Genomic DNA, 22,456 nt, shown 5'->3' with positions numbered 1-22,456 from the left:
ATTTTTTGAATGGAAGCAAGAGTATTTTAAAGAGTTGCAGAAGGGACCTGAATGCTCCCTATGGACAAGATAGCCACAAAGACAACTAATCAGAACTAAATACAGGGCTCCAGAGATCCTCACAGCACCAGTCCTGTGAGTTCTTGGTCAGAAAGCTGTTCCTCAAAGTATTTCATTCCAGACAGCTTGAGGAGGACTGGAGGTGGATTTTGTGCATTTAATTACTAATATGTTATTAAGTGAATAGGAGTGATGGAGCTGGCAGGAAGGGGCTAAAAAAGACAAGGCGACAAAAATCATCCCGTGCCAAGTGCAGATTCCCATTAGATGCTTTGTTGTAAATTGGTCCTCGAAAAGACAAACAGGTCCTGCAATTTAAGGCGTGGATAGCTACACAGGATCCTCAGTGGGTGTAACTCAGCAGAGCTTGAAGTTAGTGGAGTTACATTGATTTACACCAACCGAGGACTTGGCTCATAATTTTCTATTGAACCTTCTATCCAAGGTTTAAGCCTATGAGCTTGGGATGTGTTATACTCAGTTAACACATGGGGGAAGAGAGACACAGAGAGGCTGGGTGACTTTTCAGCAGTCAAAAAGCAAATGATCTGGAACAGATCTACTGACTCCCAGTCCTGTACTTCAGCCACCAGGCCATCCGCACTGAGCTTTTCACCCACTTCTAGTTTAAATTCAGAGCGGCCCCCCAAGTACACTATCTCCTGCGGATTGCTTTTCTGACGCATTGATTAGTTTCCCAGTAACATTCCGGGGAGATCCGCTCCCTATTCCTGATCAGGGCTGGTGAGCAGCAGCCCGAAGTGATTTGGCCCCAGAAAATCCTTCCCAGGTTTTACAATGAGCACAGTACATAGCAGAAAGGGAGTACTGGGAGTCTAATGAATGCCATGTGACTCTCACAAGATGGGGATAGAGTAGTAAAAGCTCAGAGTTATGTACCTCACCACCGAGTCTTAATTAAAGGAGCTTCCAAGTGACATACTGCTCTCCAGCTGAACCTAAACTACCAGCATGATCATGTTTTCATAGGGCATTATCCCACAGGCAGCTTATTATGCATGCATCACGATGAAAGCAAAGAGTTTGCTCAAATCTATTTAACACCTCTTAACATGAAGTTAGGTGCACTTGGTAGTGAAGTCTGTATTATGCATATTTCTCAGCTCAGAGAGACGAAGGGCGGGAGGGTCAGTCAAACTGCATTAGGTTGCCTGATGTGATGACACGCTAGATGACTCACTCCCCACAGTGTGATGTGCTGTGTGTACAGGATGTTGATGTAAACAAGAACACTGATCAATCACGTTTTTGATGTCCACTTGCTTGCGTTTCCATGCTGCACTCCCATGGTCCCTTAATACAAACTGTATCCCATGTGGAACCTTAATAACGTTTAATAATATTAGATATTCCAGGTGAAATTCACACCATCCAGAGGGCCCACACAATGCCCTATGTACAAGCTAAGCCCTTAATATCGGAGCTTATGTGATTGTAGATGGTCTCATATGGCCTAGTGCAGGTTCACTGCCTTGGGGTGGATTTCGCCCTGTATACAGAATCTATTGGTATCAACATAGGAAGTGGAAGATTATAGCATTCTCACGTGCAGTCTGATGCAACACTGGAATGTTTCCAACATTGGAGAAAATAAAAAGGAGTCTCACTAAGGTTCTGGGACATGGAAGGAGGTGTAAGAACATCTAGCCTGACTCAATGAGCCTGGCTCTAAATAGGCTACAAAATCTTACTGCAGAAGAGGACACAAAAGTACTTCTAGAAGCAGCAGCTAGAAACCCTTGTGGCACAAACACATCAAACTCTGACAGTTCTCATTTCAAGACAAGTGGAATAAATAAGTACTGAGCAAAAAGTTACTCTATCAACAACATATAATAATGATAGAACAGAATGGTGAAGACTCGTTGGCTCTCCCCAGCTCCAATCTTGGGGCCTCATGTTCAGCAAAGCCCAGCTGTATCCTGCAGCATGTCAATGGAATTACTCATGTGCTTGGCTGAACTGGCACCTTGATAAGGAAGACCAAGCAGTGCCCTCTCGACTGTCCCTTGCTGAGATCCCAATCCATCTGCCAAGCCTCAGGACACGTGTGAAGAATTTATTATCTCTGTTTTACAGGTGAGGACTATGAGGGATGGAGGTGGAAAGTGACGGTCAATGGCAGAACCAGGAACAGAACTCAGGCTATTGATTCTCAGTCTGCTGCATGAGCCATTCGACTATGCTGTCTCCTAAAACAAACAGCCCCACATTATGTTTCTAGCTTTGTCCCACATGCTGGGGGAAGCAGTGGTGACCAATTGTTACTATAATGGCTTAAACTCAGAAATTTGAAACAATAAAAACCCCACACACTATGGAAAACCTCATTCATCATGAAATTGTTCCATACCACTTGATGTTTCCTGCTGTACTAACCTCTCTGGATCATCACAAGAGTCATTAGATGATGATGATTATTTATTAAGGTAGAATGTGGCAGCCCTGACTGATATCAGAGCCCCACTGTGCTAGATGTTGCACATATACATTGTAAGAAAGAGCCCTTCCTCTGAAGAGCTTATAGTCTAAATAGGCAAGAGATAAAGGATCAGAGAAAGGAAATAGTATTATCCTTATTTTATAGATGGGGAACTGAGGCTCAGAGAGACTAAGGACTTGACTAAGGTCATAGAGAGTCTGTGGCAGAGCTGGGAACTGAACCCAGGAATTGGTCCCAAGTTCTGGGCCAACAAATTAGCCACAAGATCATCCTTCCCATTTACTCTGCATCCAGGGCCGCATTTACGGGCGCAATCAGAGTGTCTCACTTCGCTATACTACATGGAAAGCTCTTTGCATTAATAATAATAATAATAAGAATACCCAGCTCATATTTATGGCTTTTCTTCAGTAGATCTCAAAGTGTTTTACAAAGGAGGTCAATATCATTATCCTTATTTTACAGATGGGGAAACTGACGTGCAGATAGGTGAAGTGACTTGCCCAAGGTCACCTAGCAGGCTAGTGGCAAAGCTGGGAATAGAACCTAGTTCTTCTGAATCCCAGTCCAGTCCTCTATCCACTAGGCCACACTGTAGAAAACAAGTTTTGCACAGAGACTACCAGTTGCTCAGCACCAGGGAGTTGCTAAAAACTCTGCATAGCCCAACCCTGGTCTGCCCCAGGCGTCAGTACTCACATCTCTCCCTCCGGGGTATAGGTGGAGCCTGTGATACTGAACTCATGTAGGCTGCAGTGGATCCCCTCAATCTTCTCAATAATAAACATCTGCAGGAATCAGAGAGAGACACACAATATTAGGAACTTTATGCACCAGAGCCATAGCCTTTAAGCAGCCATATGATCATTTTTTATTCACTAGCCAGCTCTGCTAAGGGTAGAGGCAACCCTGTCCTCTCTAGCCAGCATCCCACCAATACCACGCATACATCAGTGCTCTCCTCAGGGGGCTAAGAAATGCCCACTCAGTTTCTGGCAGCTTCTAAGTCCTTCCAGCCATACCCTGCCTTTTTCATGTTCATCTCCTCTAGCTTGCTCGCTCTCTCTTTCCCTCCCCCCCCCCCCCCCCCCCCAATCCAAGGGCAGCTACAGAGCCAGCTTCTAAGGAGCTGTCCATATTTTTCTTGGAGTGGGGAAGGAGAGGGTTATGGCTTCTGGTCTGGCATGCAGCTTGTCCAAGCTGCTCTGGAAAACACACAGCCCTGGGGAAGCCTCTCAGAGCAGCCAGCTCAGATGGGGTAAGAGCCACAGCAGGAAACAACTGTGGTGAAGATCTCTTTGTGCTGCCCCTTTCCAAGGGGGCTGTTGGCCATCAGCTCGTGCTACTAATGAGCAGGGATTACAGCCCACCACTATGCTGTGTGAATGTGACAGCTGTTAATAAAACCCTGGGAAGTTGTAAGAGGCCCACACATTCTATTCTTACTAACTTTTGTCTTTCAAACTCCTTCCAACTTCCCCCTCCCTGATGTAGCAACAGCAAAAAACCCTAACCTCTCAAAATCTCCTGCCCGCTCCAGCAAATGCTTTTCAGTGTCAGCTGCTGAGTTTAAGATCGGTGGCGTCCTTTTCTCCTTGCACTGACTTGCTAGAGGGTTTGTTGATGCTCGCTTTGCCTTGATCGTTATTTATGATTTGCATTAGAGAAAAAAAATCATGTAACTAAAAGCGTTCTCTTGACCTCAGCATCACTGGGGAGCAGCACCACCTCCTGGTAACCACCACCAAGATGTCAAACAGGAAAATGCTTCATTTTAAAAAAAAAAGGAGTGGGGCGGGGGGAGGAGCCCAGAGAGGAGATCTTAAGGAAATCACTGTTTATTTGGACTGTGTCTGAGACTCACTTGTAAGACAGGGGAAGGGGGAAAGCAGTAAGCCAGGGATAGCTCCTGCCACCAACACTGGCAGAGGCAGAAGCCTGAATTTCTAAACCACTTATAATACTTTCTATTCTCAAAGAACTCCATAGACAAACACACACACACACAAGTTGTTCCATTTGTGCTTCTTGTATGACTTCACCTTTTAAATTATTAGTCTTAACAGTTATATTGCAGTAGCATCTAGAGGTCAAGAAGGCCACAGCCCCATTGTGCTAGATACTGTACAAACATATGGCAAATGACATTCCCTGGCCCAGAGAGCTGACAATCTAAATGATAAGACAAAGGAGGTGGATGAGACCAAGAAGCCGGTGAAGTAAGACCCCATCCCCTTGGTTACAATGAACCAGCCGAAGGCTTTTTGAACACCCAATACATGGAATGGTTTCAACTATAGCAGCGGTGCTCAAATGCTTTCATAGTGTGCAGCACAGCTTAATACGTAGGTGGTCTTGTGGACCCACCTCTCCTCCTGTTGATAGACTGCATGGGCTCTGCACTCCTCTCGTTCACACTCCCATGACATCACCATTAGCACTACAGCAATTGCTTGCTTGCACAGAGCATCATCAGAAAGTGAGCAGAGGCAGAATGGTCTAGTGCAGAGGTGGGCAAACTACAGCCCGCGGGACCGTCCTGCCTGGCCCCTGAGCTCCCTGCAGGGGAAGCTAGCCCCCGGCCCCTCCCCTGCCGTTCCCCCTCCACCGCAGTCACACCGCCGAGTGGGCAGCACTCTGGATAGCGGGGCTGCGCGCTCATGCAGGGCAGCGTGTCTGGCTCCGGCCGGGCGGTGCGGCTCCAGACAAGCTGCTCTGAGCAGCATGGTAAGGGGGCTGGGGGGTTGGATAAGGGGCAGAGGATCCCGAGGAGCAGTCAGGTAACAGGGCGGTTGGATAGGGCAGGGGATGAGGAATAGGGGGGATTGGATAGGGGGTGGAGTCCCGGGGGATGGTTAGGGGCGGGGGTCCCGGGAGGGGGCGGTCAGGGGACAAGGAGTGGGGGAGGGGTTCTGAGGGGGGAGGGAGCGGGAAGGGGCCAGGCTGTCTGGGGAAGCACAGCCTTCCCTACCCGGCCCTCCATACAGTTTCGCACCCCGATGTGGCCATCGGGCCAAAAAGTTTGCCCACCATTGGTCTAGTGGACAGGGAGTTAGGAGACCTGACTAGTCACACACACACACACACACACCCCTCCCTCATGCAACAATCCTTTGTCTATTTAGATTAAAATCTCTGCAGGGCAGGGAGATGGTCTCTTAATATGTGTCTGTAGAGCACTTAGCACAATGGGAGTCTCGATTGCTGGTGGGCCTCTGCATGCTACTTTAATACAGCTAATAGCAGGAATGTATTTTCAGATGTCTTTTTATGCAGTTTAGCATTGGAAACAAGGAGATGCTAAAGCTTTGTGACTAGCCAGCTCTCCTTGTACAATAGGTAAGTGCTCTGTGGACCACAGTGGAAGAACTAATGAATCTATATTACTTCATGTATAACGACTTTGCACTTACACCATGTTTTTCATCCAAGGTTCTCAAAGTGCATGGAAAAGGGGGCAAGCACATTTTTACAGATTAAGTAAGCTAAGGCAAAGTGTTTAGATGACAATGGTCATGCAGTGCGTCAACGGCAGAGTTGCGACCAGAACCCAGGGTCTTCGGACTCCCAGCCCTGGGCTTGGTCGGCCAGATCACAGGTGACCCTTGAAGGCAAGCTGAATGGTCATGCAGGCTAAAGCTCTCTGCAGCCTCTTCTCACACCCTTCGTAAACCAGAGTAGAGTCTACAAGGCCATATGCAACATAAAAGAACGATAACACACACATGGCGAGTGGTGTTTTCATCTCTCAGCCAGCAAATCATTAAGAACTAGGGCCAGATCTATGAAAAAAATAATCAGCTCTACAACAGGATTAATTCATGTGAAGAAGAGGTGCTGAGAATGAATGACCAACTGTTTTCTTCCCCCACCCAACTAAACAAACTACTATGACCCTACCAGGCTGCATGACAGGGCTGCAAACTTAAACAGGCTATTCCCTATGGACCTGACCAAAGCTACTGAAGTTAATGGAGAGACTCCAATTTCAGGCCCTGCACAGACATCCTGGGATGGCTGGATAAAATTATTATTATACCAGGACGGTGGAAGTTAGCAGTTGAGGCAGTGAGGTATTTCTGTCACTGCAGAAAAGAAAAGTGAGGGAATAGCGCAATGTTGTGTAGAAAGCCCAGAGAGACCTTGTGGTCAAATTACTAAGAGCTGCTTTAGCAAAGTTACACAACAACATTTCATCAGAGGATACAGAGGCACTTGCAAGCTAGATTAGAACTAGATTATCCGTTCAGGCCACTTATCAAGCCTGCAGTCCATGTTGCCAGGCAGCCAAAATAACTTCACAACTGTTGCTATCCTACACACCATCCTGGCCCCACTGAACTTCAGTCAGAAAGAACAGAACTCAGGTCCTCCGCTCAGCAGCAAAATAATTAACGATATTTGCACTATCATTAGGTTTCAGCATTAGCATCAGATTTAAATAAAATGCTCGTTGTTTCAGGCTTTCTGCAGACTCTAAAGATAGCACCTCATCATAAGATCTCCTTTGTAAACTTTTCTTCAGGGCTGGTAACTATTTTAAATGAAAGCTTAAAATACACCATAAATTGATGAACACACCTAAGGAATTCTGGTCCAGCCATACCATCTAACATCAGGTCAATCCACCCCTCCAGCACTATAACAGAGCCTGCTCTATCGCTACATGGGGCATATCTCTTATGTAAGAGAGGACATCAGTCTTCACGGCTCTCAATCCAGTACCATTCACCACGTGCTATATTCATGCCAATGTAAGCAACAAGTGAGCTTCTAATGGCCGAAGCACATTGTAACCATGTGCAGAAGATTCTGCCTCCAGAGTGAAATCACTCTGATGAGAACGATAGCTTCCCATCTCTCACCACCTCATCAGCAGCAACTTGCCCATTAGAGGAGCTATCAATTTACATTAGTTTTACAAGTCTGTTTACTGTGGTTTCCGCACAAACACACACAACTGAAGTTAGCTTGACAACTGTCCTATCACGTTTCTCCAGTTGTCTTTGCCAATGGGGGTCTACCAGCATTAGAGACATAACTATGCATTATGATCACACATGCTTCCAAAATTAGGGTGCTCCTACACCCACCCCTATCCACTGTGGATTATTTTCCTTGTTTCTAGTGATTTTCTGTGTTAATTTTAACAAATTATGAAGTACTATAGGGAAACTTGGCAAAGTAAAGGAACATTTGACAAAGGAATATGGTTCCTGAATGGGAAGCAGTGGCGGTAACTGGAGCCATCATACAGCGCTCAAGGACACTGGCTGCTACAGGTACAACCTACTTCTCTCTAAGCCCTAGGCCACACACAGTTAGAGGTTAATTTATTTTCAAGCTGTGTCTTAAAATGGCATTTCTGTTTCGAAATGGGCCGGAGCCAGGAAGTTCTGATCCTGATCTGAACTTCCACAGAGTCGAAAGTAGAGGTGGTTCAGGTTCAATGCCCCAAAATCAGCTCTATCAGGACCCAAATTTACACACCTATTGATTTCACTGGGATTTCTGCACACCCAGAGCTTGCAGGAGCAGCCCTTAACGCGCAGTTCTGCTCTCAGAAGTTAGTGGCCAATAGCACAGAGGAGCTTCCATGATTATAGCGATGTTGTTTCCTTATTAACCATGAATAAGTGCGTTTAGAACATTGCTGCCAGCCCTGCAAACTCATCCTGGGATTCAAGAGTCAAGGAAGGAGAAAGGTCCACCAGAGTGGCTGCTGCCTGAGAGACTGGGATCAGGATGGCTCTGAGCAGGCAGAGCACCAATCCCAGGGTGACAGGAATGGTCTGAAGCCCAGTCTGGGGAGTTTTCATTAATTTTCTGCTCATTTAAATTATTTGATTTTGCTAGAAACACTGTCCTTTGAGGAACAGACCTTGTTAGCTACCACTGATTTTTCCCCAGGGCAATTCCACCAGGTTACATGAGGCTCAGGACTCTTGAGTGGGAAGACCTACGTTTTATTTCCTGCACAGGCACAGTTTAGCTGGATTTCACAATACCTGTTATGTATGGGTACATTAGAGAGAGGTTGGAATAACATCCGTTGCTTCCACTATTGACTTTTTTGTCTGAGTACCCTAATGTGCCAAAGGATGGTAACTGACTGACTGACTTCCTAAACAGGGACCTGTATTTACAGTTCATCTTTGGTTCCTCTCCATCAATCAGGCTATTTGCTTTCTGTGACACATTATTCCGAGGCGTTAAGCTGAATAAATGAGTAACCCGAGAGCTCCAGGCTCAAAATAGCAACTTTATGGCTCAGTAACCTTAACACATTATCAGCAAAAGAGAACAGGAAAAGTCCAGCCCTGGGCAAGGTGGAAACACTTTAACAGCACATTTGCCCACCCACGCACTAACTGGTTAGGGGGAATTGAGGGAATTGTCACTGGTGGTACAGCCTGGGTATAGCACCACAGGATAAAAGTTGCATATAGACTTCCCCAGTACACCTTATCCTGCTTAACCATCCATTCAGGGACATCACCAGTCAAGTCCAATAGTCTGGTACTGTCGTTTTGACAAGTGGACTAGCATCCAGTAAGGATTAACCCTACATAACACCCAGCTCGTTTTCACTTCTGTCCCAGCTGGTTGCTCACCTAACTAAAGCATAACCCTGACATCTGGCAGCTGTTAGATGAACTTTAAAAGCTCATCAACGTTACCGTACAATTTCTCCTTCCCCACATTTTTAAGCCACTTGCTCATGAACAGATGAGGGGAGACAGTGACCCGAGGCATTCACAGCTTAGCGATTAGTGCAACATCTGCCCATAGGGACAGAGTTCTGCATCATAACCAGGGGCTGGCCTCAGTTTGCTCCGCCAGAAGAAAGGAACTCCACAGCCTAGCAATTGGCCTCTGGGCTCCTACACGTGACAGATATTCACTTATTACATAAGCACAAACCCTTTCCTACTCCACCATGGTAGCTTTACTCATCAGAAGAAACCATCTGCAGCTTTCTACTGCTTTACAATGGCATTAATCCTAGTGCAAACCTTCCTGCCTCATGCAGCAAGCTGTGATGCTCTCCTGAGTTTCCCAACCGCCCTTGCCCCAAAATAGACCAGGCCTGCTCAGAGAGGCAGCAGCCAACATCATTCCTAAGCTGTCCTGTTTCAGTCCCCTGTCCTACAAGACTCTTAGCTTAGTCACTGAAATGTTTCTAGCCCCTGTAGAAACCAAAGAGTTCTTCAAACATCAGGAAGCAAAGGCAAACATCAACAGGCCAGTGTTTATAAACTTCGCATATGTACCCGTCATTCTCTCCCACAAATCCCAGGCTACTTCCTCTTGGATTTCATTCTGTGTAGACTGCCTGTCAGCACTGGCTAAGCCTGGTTTATGTTCCAGATCTCCCCGAGCACATGCGGGAGGGTGTTGATAAATGGAGAAAGCCATCAAATGATCATTTGCACATGGGTTGAAAAAACAGCTTGTGAAACCTTTCAGCAGCTAATGATGGAAAGGAATAATGACCCTGTGGGCTTAATGTTCTGGGGTAGGGAATGTTGAGCCATGGCCATAGCTCAATGCCGCACTGAACATACACGCATACAAAGGCTTTTTATCCAGTACGTGCTTCCCCCAGAACATAAGCAAACAGCACTGAATGAGTAGGGCTGTATTCTGCTTGCCTTAGTATGTGGCTAATTTGACTGGCTTCTGTGGGACCATTTGGGTGTGCAAGGAAGGCAGGATTCAACTTCACATTCTCCCAGGCCAAGATTCCATTTACCCATTTAAGCAATGACCTCCCCACCCCAAGGGGCCAGCTCCCATTCTCCCCTTTTACATCCCTCCTGAAAAATCCACTTCTCCCAGGAGAGTTCATCAACCCACATTGATACAGTGCCATCAATGGCCCTATTGTTTTAATTCAAAAAACCTAAATTATCATCATCATCCTGGTCTCTCATTGAGCTCCTCGCTTGTCAGATTGTAAACTTCTTGAGGCAAGGACCATGTATTCATTGACAAGGAAATATGGTCTTGTGGCTAAGATACTTGGCTGGTACTCAGGTGGATCTGGGTTCAGTTGCTGGCTGGTAGACAGGAAGAATGGCTCAGTTAGGTTGCTAGCCAGGAAACCCAGTTTTAATTCTTTGCTCTGCCACAGATTTGTTCTGTGACCTTAGGTAAGTCATTTAATCTATTTGTGCATTCATTTCCCCACACATGTTACAGACAATAAGAATATTTCCCTACCTCACAGGGATGCTGTAAGGATATGCTTTCTGAGGTGCTTGGATAATGCAGTGATGGGAGACATACAAGCATGTGAATAGTTAGGTGGACCACCCAGTGTACAATGTCAGCACTTCCACACTAAATAACGAGAGCCACCTCTGCAGCATGTGAGGAGTATTTTCAGTTTCTGTGAACTGTGTATTGGTTTCAAACAGAGTACGGCACCCAGGCATGGGGGTCGATTTTAAACCTTTAAACTAGCAAATAATTAAAATGGACTTTCTGAAGGCTCCTACAATGCAAAGAGGAGAAATACCTTCAGTGCCCCTATCCCACTAAATAGCCACAAGCTACAAAATGTTTAATATTGCTCATCAGATCTTCCCCCCTGTCTTTTTTGGGGTGCTCTTGACGATAACCTGACCAAGATGGTGATAGTGACTGTGAAATGGTCAGGGAGATTAGAGAGGCTATAAAAATAAAAAACTCAATAATAACGGGGGATTTCAACTATTCCCATATTGACTGGGTACATGTCACCTCAGGATGGGATGCAGAAATACAATTTCTTGATACCTTAAATTATTGCTTCTTGGAGCAGGTAGTTCTGGAACCCACAAAAGGAGAGGCCATTTCTTGATTTAGTGTTATGTAGAGCACAGGATCTGGTCCAAGAGGTCCAATAGCTGAACTCCTTGGTAATAGTGACCATAACATAATAAAATTTAACATCTCTGTGGGGTGAAAAACACCAAAACAGCCCACCATGGTAGCATTTAATTTCAGAAAGGGAAACTACGCAAAAATGAGGAAGTTAGTGAAGCAGAAATTAAAAGGCACAATGCCAAAAGTGAAATCCCTACAAGCTGCATGGAAACTTTTTAAAGACACCATAATAGTGTCTCAATTTAAATGTATACCCCAAATTAAAACATAGTAACAGACCAAAAAAGTGTCACCATAGCTAAACAAGAAAGTAAAAGGAGCAGTTAGAGGTAAAAAGGCATCCTTTAAAAAGTGGAAGTTAAATCCTATTGAGGAAAATAGAAAGGAGCATAAACTCTGGAAAGTGAAGTGTAAAGAGATAACTAGGAAGGCCAAAAAAGAATTTGAAGAACAGCTAGCCAAAGACACAAAAAGTAACAGCAAATTTTTTTTTAAGTACATCAGAAGCAGGAAACCTGCTAAACAACCAGTAGGGCCACTGGACGATCGAGATGCTAAAGGAGCACTCAAGGACAATAAGGCCATTGCAGAGAAACTAAATGAATTCTTTGCATCAGTGTTCATGGCTGAGGATGTGAGGGAGATTCCCAAACCTGAGCCATTCTTTTTAGGTGACAAATCTGAGGAACTATCCCAGGATTGAGGTGTCAGAGGAGGTTTTGAAACAAATTGATTAATTGAATAGTAAGTCAGCAGGACTAGATGGTATTCTCCCAAGAGTTCTGAAGAAACTCAAATGTGAAATTGCAGAACTACTAACTGTAGTTTGTAACCTATCATTTAAATCAGCTTCTGTACCAGATGACTTGAGGATTGCTAATGTGACATCAATTTTTAAAAAAGGCTCCAGAGGCAATCCTGGCAATTACAGGCTGATAAACCTAATGTCAGTACTGGGCAAATTGGTTGAAATTATAGTAAAGAACAGAATTATCAAACACATAGATGAACGTGATTTGTTGGGGAAGAGTCAATATGGGTTTTGTAAAGGGAAATCATGCCTCAATCTACTAGTATTCTTTGAGGGGGTCAACAAGCACATGGACAAGGCAGATCCCGTGGATACAGTGTACTTAGATTTTCAGAAAGCCTTTGACAAGGTCCCTCACCAAAGGCTCTTAACCAAAGTAAGGTATCATGGGATAAGAGGGAAGGTCCTCTCATGGATCAGTAACTGGTTAAAAGGTAGGAAACAAAGGGTAAAAATAAATGGTCAGTTTTCAGCATGGAGAGGGGTAAATAGTGTGTTCCCTGGGGTCTCTACTGGGACCAATATTGTTCAACATATTCATAAATGATCTGAAACAGTGAGGTGGCAAAATTTGCAGATGATACAAAACTACTGAAGATAATTAAATCCAAAGCAGACTGCAAAGTTACAAAGGGATCTCACAAAACTGGTGACTGAGCAACAAAATGGCAGTTGAAATTCAATGGAATGCACACTGGAAAACATAATTCCAACTATACATGTGAAATGATGGGGTCTAAATTAGCTGTTACCACTCAAGAAAGATTTTGGAGTCATTGTGGATAGTTCTCTGAAAACATCCTCTCAATGTGCGGCGGCAGTCAAAAAAAGCTAACAGAACATTGGGAATCGTTAGGAAAGGAATAGATAAGATAGAAAATATAATATTGCATATATATCAATGGTACACCCACATCTTGAATACTGCATGCAGATGTCGTCACCCCATCTCAAAAAAAAATATTGGAATTGGAAAAGGTTCAGAAAAGGGCAACCAAAATGATATGGGGTATGGAATTGCTTCCATATGAGGAGAGTTTAATAAGACTGGGACTTTTCAACTTGGAAAAGAGATGACTAAGGGGGATATGATAGAGGTCTATAAAATGATGACTGGTGTGGAGAAAGTAAATAAGGAAGTGTTCTTTACTCCTTCTCATAACACAAGAACTAGAAGTCACCAAATGAAATTAATAAGCAACAGGTTTAAAACAAACAAAAGGAAATATTTCTTCACACAATACAGTCAACCTGTGGAACTCTTTGACAGAGGATGTTGTGAAGGCCAAGACTATAACAGGGTTCAAAAAAGAACTAGATACGTTCAAGGAGGATAGGTCCATCAATGGCTATTAGCCAGGATGGGCTGGGATGGTGTCCCTAGCCTCAGTTTGCCAGAAGTTGGGAATGGGCAACAGGGGATGGATCATTTGATGATTACCTGTTCTGTTCATTCCCTCTGAAGTACCTGGCATTGGCCACTGTCAGAAGACAGGGTACTGGGCTAGATGGACCTTTGGTCTGACCTAGTGTGGCCATTCTTAAGTTCTTATGAATCTGTTCTGGTTCTTAGTCTCATCGTCATGGTATCTCAGCACCACTGAAGGATATCTGAGAGAACCATTGACCATGAGATTGTGAAAGAGCCAAGTCTGTTCATCTGCAGAATATTTTTTTAGTCCTTCCTCGAGTCAGAAGGTAGCCCGCCTCTCCTAGCATGGTATTCAAGAACCAGTGCAATAAGGACTTTGTTAAGAGGGCTGATCGACTTGGGTGTCCTACGACTGGCAAAACTCAGACAGAGGCGTATCTAGAATAACACAAGAACACTGCCTGGCCAGTTATATCTAAGGTGGTAAGTGCTCAAACATGACAGTGAGGATATATATACGCTATATAAATATATAGGCTATATATATATGGGCTATATAAATGCCTAGGCAGATAAACAGAGTAGCTACAGGAACTTAGGGCAAGACTTATGCATATATGTCTGAAATTTTCAGACGTGACTATTGATTTTGGGTGCCTCAAGCTTTTGGTGCCCACCTTAAAGTGTGATTGTTGGAGGGTGGATGCTCAGCTTCACCTGTAAACTTAGGTGCCTTTTTAAGGTGCTTCAAGTTGAGTGCCCTCCCCCTCCCCCCAAAAGGCACCAAAAATTACTGGTCTCTTCTGAAAGCTGAGTGTCATGTATTGAATCATCCTATGGGCTGTATATGTTGACATCAGGTGCACTTGCTATTGGTCTGCAAACTGGTGCTTGCAACTACACTCAACCTCCTACCCAGTTCTCGCTCCCTGCTTGGTATGAGGGTCTTCTTTCTCAAACACGCTAGGTTGTGGAACAATTAACACTTTCACAATGCTAAATATCTCTTTTTTTTTAAATTGGTCACAACCCCTTTATTTTTCTAATCTAAACCTATTTAAAAATGGTGTTCTGAAACCCACGGCAACCAAGTGCTACATTAAATTTCCTACCCTAGAATGTGCTCAGCGACTAATACAAAGGCATTGAGTCAATATGGGTTGGTGGAGGTGGGGGAAGGGACTTTGATTGTGGGATCTGAAAGGTATTAGCAGATTTTCGGTATTACATGATGGTGTATTTCCTGAGGGACTAGAGGGGTATGTTTGCAGTAACTGTAAATAGTGAAGAGGAAATAGCTGCAGGTTAATCCATAAACGGGATAGGTAACGTTAATATAAAAACCCAAACTTATCTGCACCAGCAGTTTAAATGGCACTTTCTGTGAAAAGCTGCTGGAACTGAGCCAGCCGAACAAATCTGCTATATAAACCGCTGCACTGTTTACCTTAGAAGGCTGGAGGGTGCACACTAACTCCTGTGTCACACAAAGAAGGAAACTCACTTGGCCTCAGATCAAGTTCTCGCTCCAGTGCGTACCTCTGCGTTTAACCCCTTTAAAGCCATATTTGTGTCAAAAATGTAATATTAGAGATCTAAAAAAAAACCACCTAGGAACTTGCCACCCACACATGTATGCGTACTGGTCCTTCTGCAGCTCAAATCTCATTTCTTCCCCCGGGGTAACAGCACTAACCGCGACACATTTTGGAAAGCAACTGGATCAGAAAAATACTTCCCTCCAAGTAACGCTGGGCACTTTTGCTGCAGGCTCATTTGTGAGGAGAGAGGCAAGATGAGGACAGTTAGTTTTGGGAGGTTTTATTTAAATGTGAGTATTTTCTGCCTTACATGAAAAGAAATCCATAAGAATGCTGCTGAAATGGGACAGTGGTATGGGATGTCAGGGGCTCATCAATATCGGTGACAAGGTTCCGAATGATAAATGTTTACTTTGCAAGAAGAAAGAAAAAACAATTGGAATTAATACAAAAACTATTCACACCTTCCTGGGATCCCGAACTGTGAACAAGTGTCTGATGGCATAAAAGTAAATATGAACTATGGGTCATAGGACTAAGAGTCAGGAGACTGGGGTTTGCATCCCAGTTCTGTAATTGAGATTTATTGGGCTTAACTTTCCCTCTCTCTACCCCTGTTTGCCCATCTTCAAAATACAGATAAGAACCTACCCTTTTACACTGCTTTTAGATCTTCAGATGGATACATGCACTAAAAAAGTGCAAAGTACCAAAATGTAATAAACTGCTATGATTTAAAACACTCCTATCAGCTACTAGTCATCTATTTAAACTTTCATTTTCATGTTTATTGGGAAGCTGATCAAGATCCCCAAGTGTCTGTCTAGTCCCTCTGTCACGACCAACTTGGGCTGGGTTCAACCCAGCAACTCAGAAAAATGGTTATAGGTCCTATAGATCCAAAAGGGGAGGAGGTGGAGCCCTGAGCAAGAGAATCCAATAAAAAGCAGCTTGTGTTTGTTTTAGATAGAAGCTGCTGAATCGAACTGTAGTCTCCTGTAGATTGGCCTTAACAAAGGAGTATTCAAGGAAAAACCACATGACTCTAAGGAAGCCATTTTGCCTACAACATTTTCCAGGATACTCATTTCAGCGTTTGCATGTTAGCCAGAACTGCTGAAACAACTCATTCAAAAGATCCCAAAACCAGGATATTTAAAGGAGAGACAAACTGGGAGTGATTTGAAGTCAGCTTGCAGAACAGATTGGCACAGAAACACAAATTCACCTGTCTCCTCTATCCAATGGGTGATTCACATAGTTGCAATCCACTGCACCCGTCTCTTATTCAGCTGTTTAAGAGTCACCCTTCTCCGCTTCCTGCATTCACAGTGCACAATCTGTGTAAAAGTCTACATGGAGCTCTCCACAATGTCTCCCCCTTACTAGGAAGGCTGACAACTGGCTATCAGCGCAGCAATGGCAGAGGTATGGGACTGGTCCAGCCAAGTGCAAAGCACCAACAACAAGGTGTTGAGCTCTCTCGGCGCCCACCCATATTAAAAGCTGGGAGGACACTGAGCATCTCAACAGGATCAGGTCCTGTAACAGCATTCTGTTTGCCTAACCCAGTGCCAATTGCCCTTATTTAGAAGGGACAAGCCAGGCAGTTGGTTTTAAAATAAGAACATATTCTTTGACCCCTCAGGAAGTTCAGCTCATCCAATGTTGTTTCAACGGGTTACGAGGCATGTACTTATCTTTCCAAACGTGCCCATCAGATCATAACTTCCAAATGTCATCCTCTGCGTCTCGGCCTCCTGGTGTATTAAGTAATGGAGCATAAAAGGGTGCCATATGCCAAGTTTTAAGAGACTATAATTTGAGCTGAATGTCAGTTTCAATAACTGTTGTTCAAAGGCTCCATGATGAGCTTAATTCAGAGTTATTAACTTATTACACAGATCCTGCAATCTTCTTCTATAAAAAGGAAGCAATCTACGAGGACAGAGGTAAAAACATTTCTCTCCCCCTCCCCCTATGTTAAATAATGCTTGCAGTTAACATAATTACATAATGGCTTCCTCCCATATCATCTCCCCTGTCAAAGCAGCCATACAGGAGAGACAATAACCCAGATAGATAGTGGGAATCTTCTAAAATTATTCCCCCCAAGGTCTGGTTTCAATGCCAACTTGGACTAGAGCTAGTATTCAGACTGTTTTGACCATCGTGGGCTAGGGAGAGGTAAGGTTTAGCTATATTCCATATAAGGACCCTACTCATCCCGACAGAATTTTTTTGGCTCGTTCCTTTCATTAATCTAGCGTCATGCTTATAAAAAGGTCCAGGGCTGACTGATTGGAAGACTGAGTCCTCTGTGCACAGAACAGTTAAAATACAGGCAACTGCAGTGCAGGCTTCCCTCATGCAGGCGTAGGGGGACTGGACACTGGACTTGGAGTCACAAGACCTTGGGTGCTATTCTCAGCTCTACCAGTGATCTGCTGTGTGACTCTGGAAAAGCCGCTCCTCATCTCTGTGCCTGTTAACCCTCCCAGCCATTGTCTGACCTATCTATTTAAATTGTAAGCTTTTGGAGGCAGGGTCTGTTTTTTTATATGCATTTGCACAGTGCTTATCACAATGGGGACTCCGCTCTTGAATACAGCCTCTAGGCGCTACTGTACTACAAATAGGCCTCAGTGAAGTGAATGGTATTTCAGCACATACTAAGTGCTTTGCTGATTAGAGAGGGACTTGCACACATCATAGAATATCAGGGTTGGAAGGGACCTCAGGAGGTCATCTAGTCCAAACCCCTGCTTAAAGCAGGGCCAATTCCCAATTTTTGCACCAGATCCCTAAATGGCCCCCTCAAGGATTGAACTCACAACTCTGGGTTTAGCAGGCCAATGCTCAAACCACTGAGCTATCCCTCCCCGCTTGCTGTGCTGAATGAGGGCTCTAAAATTATGGTACAGTTCCTAAATAGACTGGTTTTCAAAGGTGAATTAGGGATTATAAGAGGCTGGTAAAAATCAACTACCTAGACTTGAACTGAAAGCCCTGAAGCAAAAGCAAGAAATTCAGGCCAGCTAAGCTAGCTGGGGTTGCTGCATGTCATTCATTAATTATCATTAAGGAAAAAGGTAAGATTATCTAGAGGAAGTTATGGGACAGAAATAAATCACAATCTCAAGGATTGGAGCTGAACAAAAAAAACAGAGGTAAATTAATTAACTACGTGTGTTTTGCTGATCACAAGAAAGCTTTTAGCTCAGTCTCTGGGTAGAGAGCAGGGATTAATATGAATTATCTAGCTCCAATTAAATTGCTTCAGAACAAGGAACAGTGAGATTGAATGGGTCTATTTGGAGATTACATAACTTCTGTTGAAGATGCTCAAATCACTTAGGGAACTTCTATGGCCTTTATTATACAGGTCAGATGGATTATATTTGTCCCTTATGGCCTTAAGATCTCTGAATCTAACGTGTTGTTGTACCCTAACTCTCTACAGCAGGGGTTCTCAACCTTTTTCTTTCTGAGCCCCCCCCAGTGCTATAAAAACTCCATGGCCCACCTGTGCCACAATAACTGGTTTTCTAAAAGCCAGAGCTGGCGTTAGGGGGTAGCAAGCAGGGCAATTGCCTGGGGCTCCATGCCAAAGGGGCCCCCACGAAGCTACGTTTGGCTTCAGCTTCGGGTGGCAGGGCTCAGGGCCCCAGACTTCAGCCCCATGTGGTGGGGCTTCGGCTTTCTGCCCTCGGCCCCAACAAGTCTAACACTGGCCCTGCTTGATGGACCCCCTGAAACCTGCTCGCAGCCCCCCAGTGGGCCCCAGACCCTGGTTGAGAACCACTGCTCTACAGCAAAAGAACATATGAAGACAAAACTTAGAGGTGAGGCAGCTCCATATGCTACTCAGTGCTGAGCACAACCTGTAAAAATTAAGTAAAAATTTCAACACACACCCACAGCAGCATGTATCAAGCTGAGAAAAGAGACACTCTCAGCAATTACCTAGACTCTCAAGAATGAAACTGAAAGTAGCCAATGGATCTGTGAACTCACCAAGAAAGCCGATTCCCAGGCTACCATGACCACCAGGTTCTGGAATTATCATACCAAACAATGGCAGAGAAAGCTTAGTGGTGAAAGAACAAGAGTGACAAAGATCAGAAGCTGGTATAGTGCATATAATTCATGTCACGAAGAAGGACCGGAGTCATCATGCTGGTTGCAAAGCTCTACTGAGCATTCAGCTCTCATTAAAGTGCATACCTTTAAAATGTGATTTAAATTATGCACATGCTTGAAGCCATTTCACACACTTTTAGTTAGGCCCGTGCTTAAGTGCTTTGATGGATCAAGACCCAAATACTGAAGTCCTTAATTATGCACTGGCATTAGTAAGTAGTTTTGTCCCCCACCCCAGAGTAAGGGCTGAGTAAAAAAGGAATAAGAATTTCAGGACTTGGCCTCAGGTAGACCTGGAGTATCACAAATGGTGGGATTCAAGTGGAGAAAATTTTCAAAGGCTTTACCAGCAATGCGTTCAGAAGATGGGCAAATAAATCATTTGTGCAGTAACACTATGGGGAAGAAAAGTCAGGGAGTTACACGACAGAAGCATTGAATATTATCTTTGGTTTGTTTTAAGTTTTGCCAAAATCTGAATTTTTAAACAAAAATGGTAAGACAAATTTTTTTCTTCATATTTTCCCATAGAGCGCTGGTTGGATTTCAAACTTGTTGGATTTCAAAGTTATAAAAGAGGGGGAAAAATCCAAAAACAAATCACAAAGTTTTTTTTCCCATCCAGCCCCAAGTGAAGGAGTTAAACAAAACTGAGGGAGATGGGAAAAAGCAGAGAGCCTTCAGACCTGGAAAGATTTACAAACAGGGATCCAGTTTCTTGCCATAGATCTCGGTTAGCAGAGGAGTCCTCTTATTTGTAAAACCTCTTGAAACAGGTTTTAAAGAGTCCTTTGGACAATAGCTTTCTTTGGACCATTACAGAAGACACAAGGTCCCCAGTTCTTCCTAATAAAAGGCTGCATGCCCCAACTAAGCTCAAATTAACGCTTAACCTTTGTCCAGGATATTGACAGGCTTTATACAGTTCCCACTCAAGATAGAGCTGGTCTGTTTAAGGAAGTGAACACCTACAGGGTAAGTAAGTGCTCAATAGCAGTCATGACCACCCAGCGTAAATATTTGCCCTTTTAACAGTCTGCAAATCTGTGAACAATATCCATATTCCTTCCATTAAGCAGTCACCTTATTTAACCAGGGAACTCCTGAAGATTAAACATTAACAAAATTTCTGTGTGTCCTCAAACTGATTGGGCCTGGAATAATGTTATCCAAGAGATCCCCAGTTCTGCTGACTGATTAAATTGATACTGAAAAAGGAGTGAATTAATATGGCAACTGATTTTAAGTTATAAGCTCAAGATAGGTTTGCTGAGAATTTGGGCTGAGTTTTGAGAGAACTGTGATTATTGCAGGTATTAAATATTCTTGTTATTGCTGCTCTGTCATCCCCCCCGACCCTGTCCCCCCCAGACACACACACACTTTGGCTTGTTTGTTTCACACCCCTGTTCGGTCTTGTCTTTTATGGTTTGACCCTGTAAAATTAAAATCAATGGGACTCTTGCACTGACTTTAGTAGTTTTTTGATATTTACTATATATGTTTGTACAGTACCTAGCACAATGGGGACCAAACCTGGATGACGTTTTTAGGTGCTACCACTACATCAGGTGTGGCCAAGCCACGGCTCATGAACCACATGGGCTCTTTTATAGTTAAAGTGCAGCTTGCGGAGCCCCCCATGCCTCCCTCCATTCTCCACCTACCTGACTGGGGAGGTGGGGGAGAGCAGCTCGGGCTTCTGCCCCGCGGTGGGGTGGTGGGGCTAGGGGCTTCTGGGCAGAAGCCCCGCGCCTGGGTAGGCACACCCTGCGGGGCAGGGAGTGCATGTCTTGCAGCTCTTGAACTTCTGAAGCTTGGCCACCCCTGCACTGTATCAATCATCATCAGAACCAAGTTATGATTTTAGGTGGAAGCCAAGAGAAGTTCCCATGGCATTGATTCAGAGATGGGCTTGAATCGATATCCCAGATCTGAACACACTTGAATGTAGTGAATCAGGCTCATTCTTACTCAAAGCCAGAAACACACCTGGGTGGCTTTGGTTGACAGTGCCTTTGAATTTCTGGTTTGTCCAAACACAGGATGTTTGTGTGCACATGGACCAAAACCAGATGAAGGAGTCTGCTTGCAACCCTGCAGCCTTAATGAACTGTGATTTGCACAGCTCATCTTGGGAGTCCTAAAATAAAAAGGAAAAGACTTAATGAAATCAGTGGCCTGCCTGGTAAAGAAACCAGCTGGGAAAGCAATCTTAGTGCTGTCATTGTGTGAACAGGTTCCTGGAAAGATAAAAGTCTCTCCTGCACAACATGGTAGCTAGTTGATCAGCAAGAGATGCTTCCATATCTGTCCACAGAACCATCAACTTGGCATTTAATGCCTTTAGACTCCCACGCATTCATTATGCAGATGAACATGGGCCACTCACTCTGCCATATCACTAAGGAAACTAGAAGAACCATCACAGAACAGGAACAGCCTGCCAGATGTAACTGAGGCAGAATGTCTACTGACATATGTAGGCAGAATGTCACACATATGTTACTTTAGCTGACTGCCTGTAGAAGGGGATGGGAAGAATCACTGGTCTTCCAACATATCTGCTTTGCAGAAGGGATAATAGGAAGATGTTGTGTATAAAGATGTTGTATGTGTCCGTCCGTCCGTCCATTCTTTCTAAGCAAGGCATGGAAATGACACTTTTTTTTAAATGGCTAGCTCCAGTGCTCTCTCATTTTCAGTAAGTTATAGGAGCAGAAATCTCAGACTTTCCCAACATTAATAATGTCTGGTTAACCAGTCAGTGCTCACAGTGTATATGGCCATGCTACAACATGTTATCTACTTTGGACTGTTCTAAAAAAGTATTAAAGCTGGGAGGTTTGGGGGAGAGAGGCTGGGCAGGTTTATTTTTCCCTCTGGTGAAATGTTATTTTCAAAGGTTTTCCTATAAAATCTGAGTGCCAGTACTAAGAAAAAAATCTTTTCTTAGACATGAGGATTAATAGGGAAACTGAGGAGTGCTTGGATTATCCCGTCTTTCCAGTCCTATTCTAGTCTTGTCAATCCAAATAAAGCCAAGCCCCCACAGTGCAGGGGAATGGAAGATGCTCCACAGAAAATAACTCCCTTTTATACCAGATAAAATTGATACATTGCTCAGCCGTGGTGCCCCTGGTGTTTACCCAATTATGTGTGTTTATAGTACATTTAGATGCCAAACTCAG

General features: G+C 44.1%; 1 protein-coding gene across 2 annotated transcripts in view; it reads right to left on the bottom strand.

Annotated features, from left to right (window-relative positions):
- ATP2A3 (ATPase sarcoplasmic/endoplasmic reticulum Ca2+ transporting 3) overlaps positions 1–22,456 on the bottom strand; it is a 135,260-nt gene that overhangs the window by 37,454 nt on the left and 75,350 nt on the right. For both annotated transcript variants that reach the window (XM_048824465.2, XM_048824466.2), the window contains exon 9: positions 3,224–3,312. In XM_048824465.2, the coding sequence (XP_048680422.1) occupies positions 3,224–3,312 (89 nt within the window). The remainder of the gene's footprint in view (positions 1–3,223; positions 3,313–22,456) is intronic.

The sequence above is a fragment of the Caretta caretta genome, chromosome 17, assembly GCF_965140235.1.
Source record: "Caretta caretta isolate rCarCar2 chromosome 17, rCarCar1.hap1, whole genome shotgun sequence".
Lineage (NCBI taxonomy): Eukaryota > Metazoa > Chordata > Testudines > Cheloniidae > Caretta > Caretta caretta.
The sequence above is the reverse complement of the archived record's forward strand: the minus strand, read 5'-3'. Positions and strand labels throughout refer to the sequence as shown.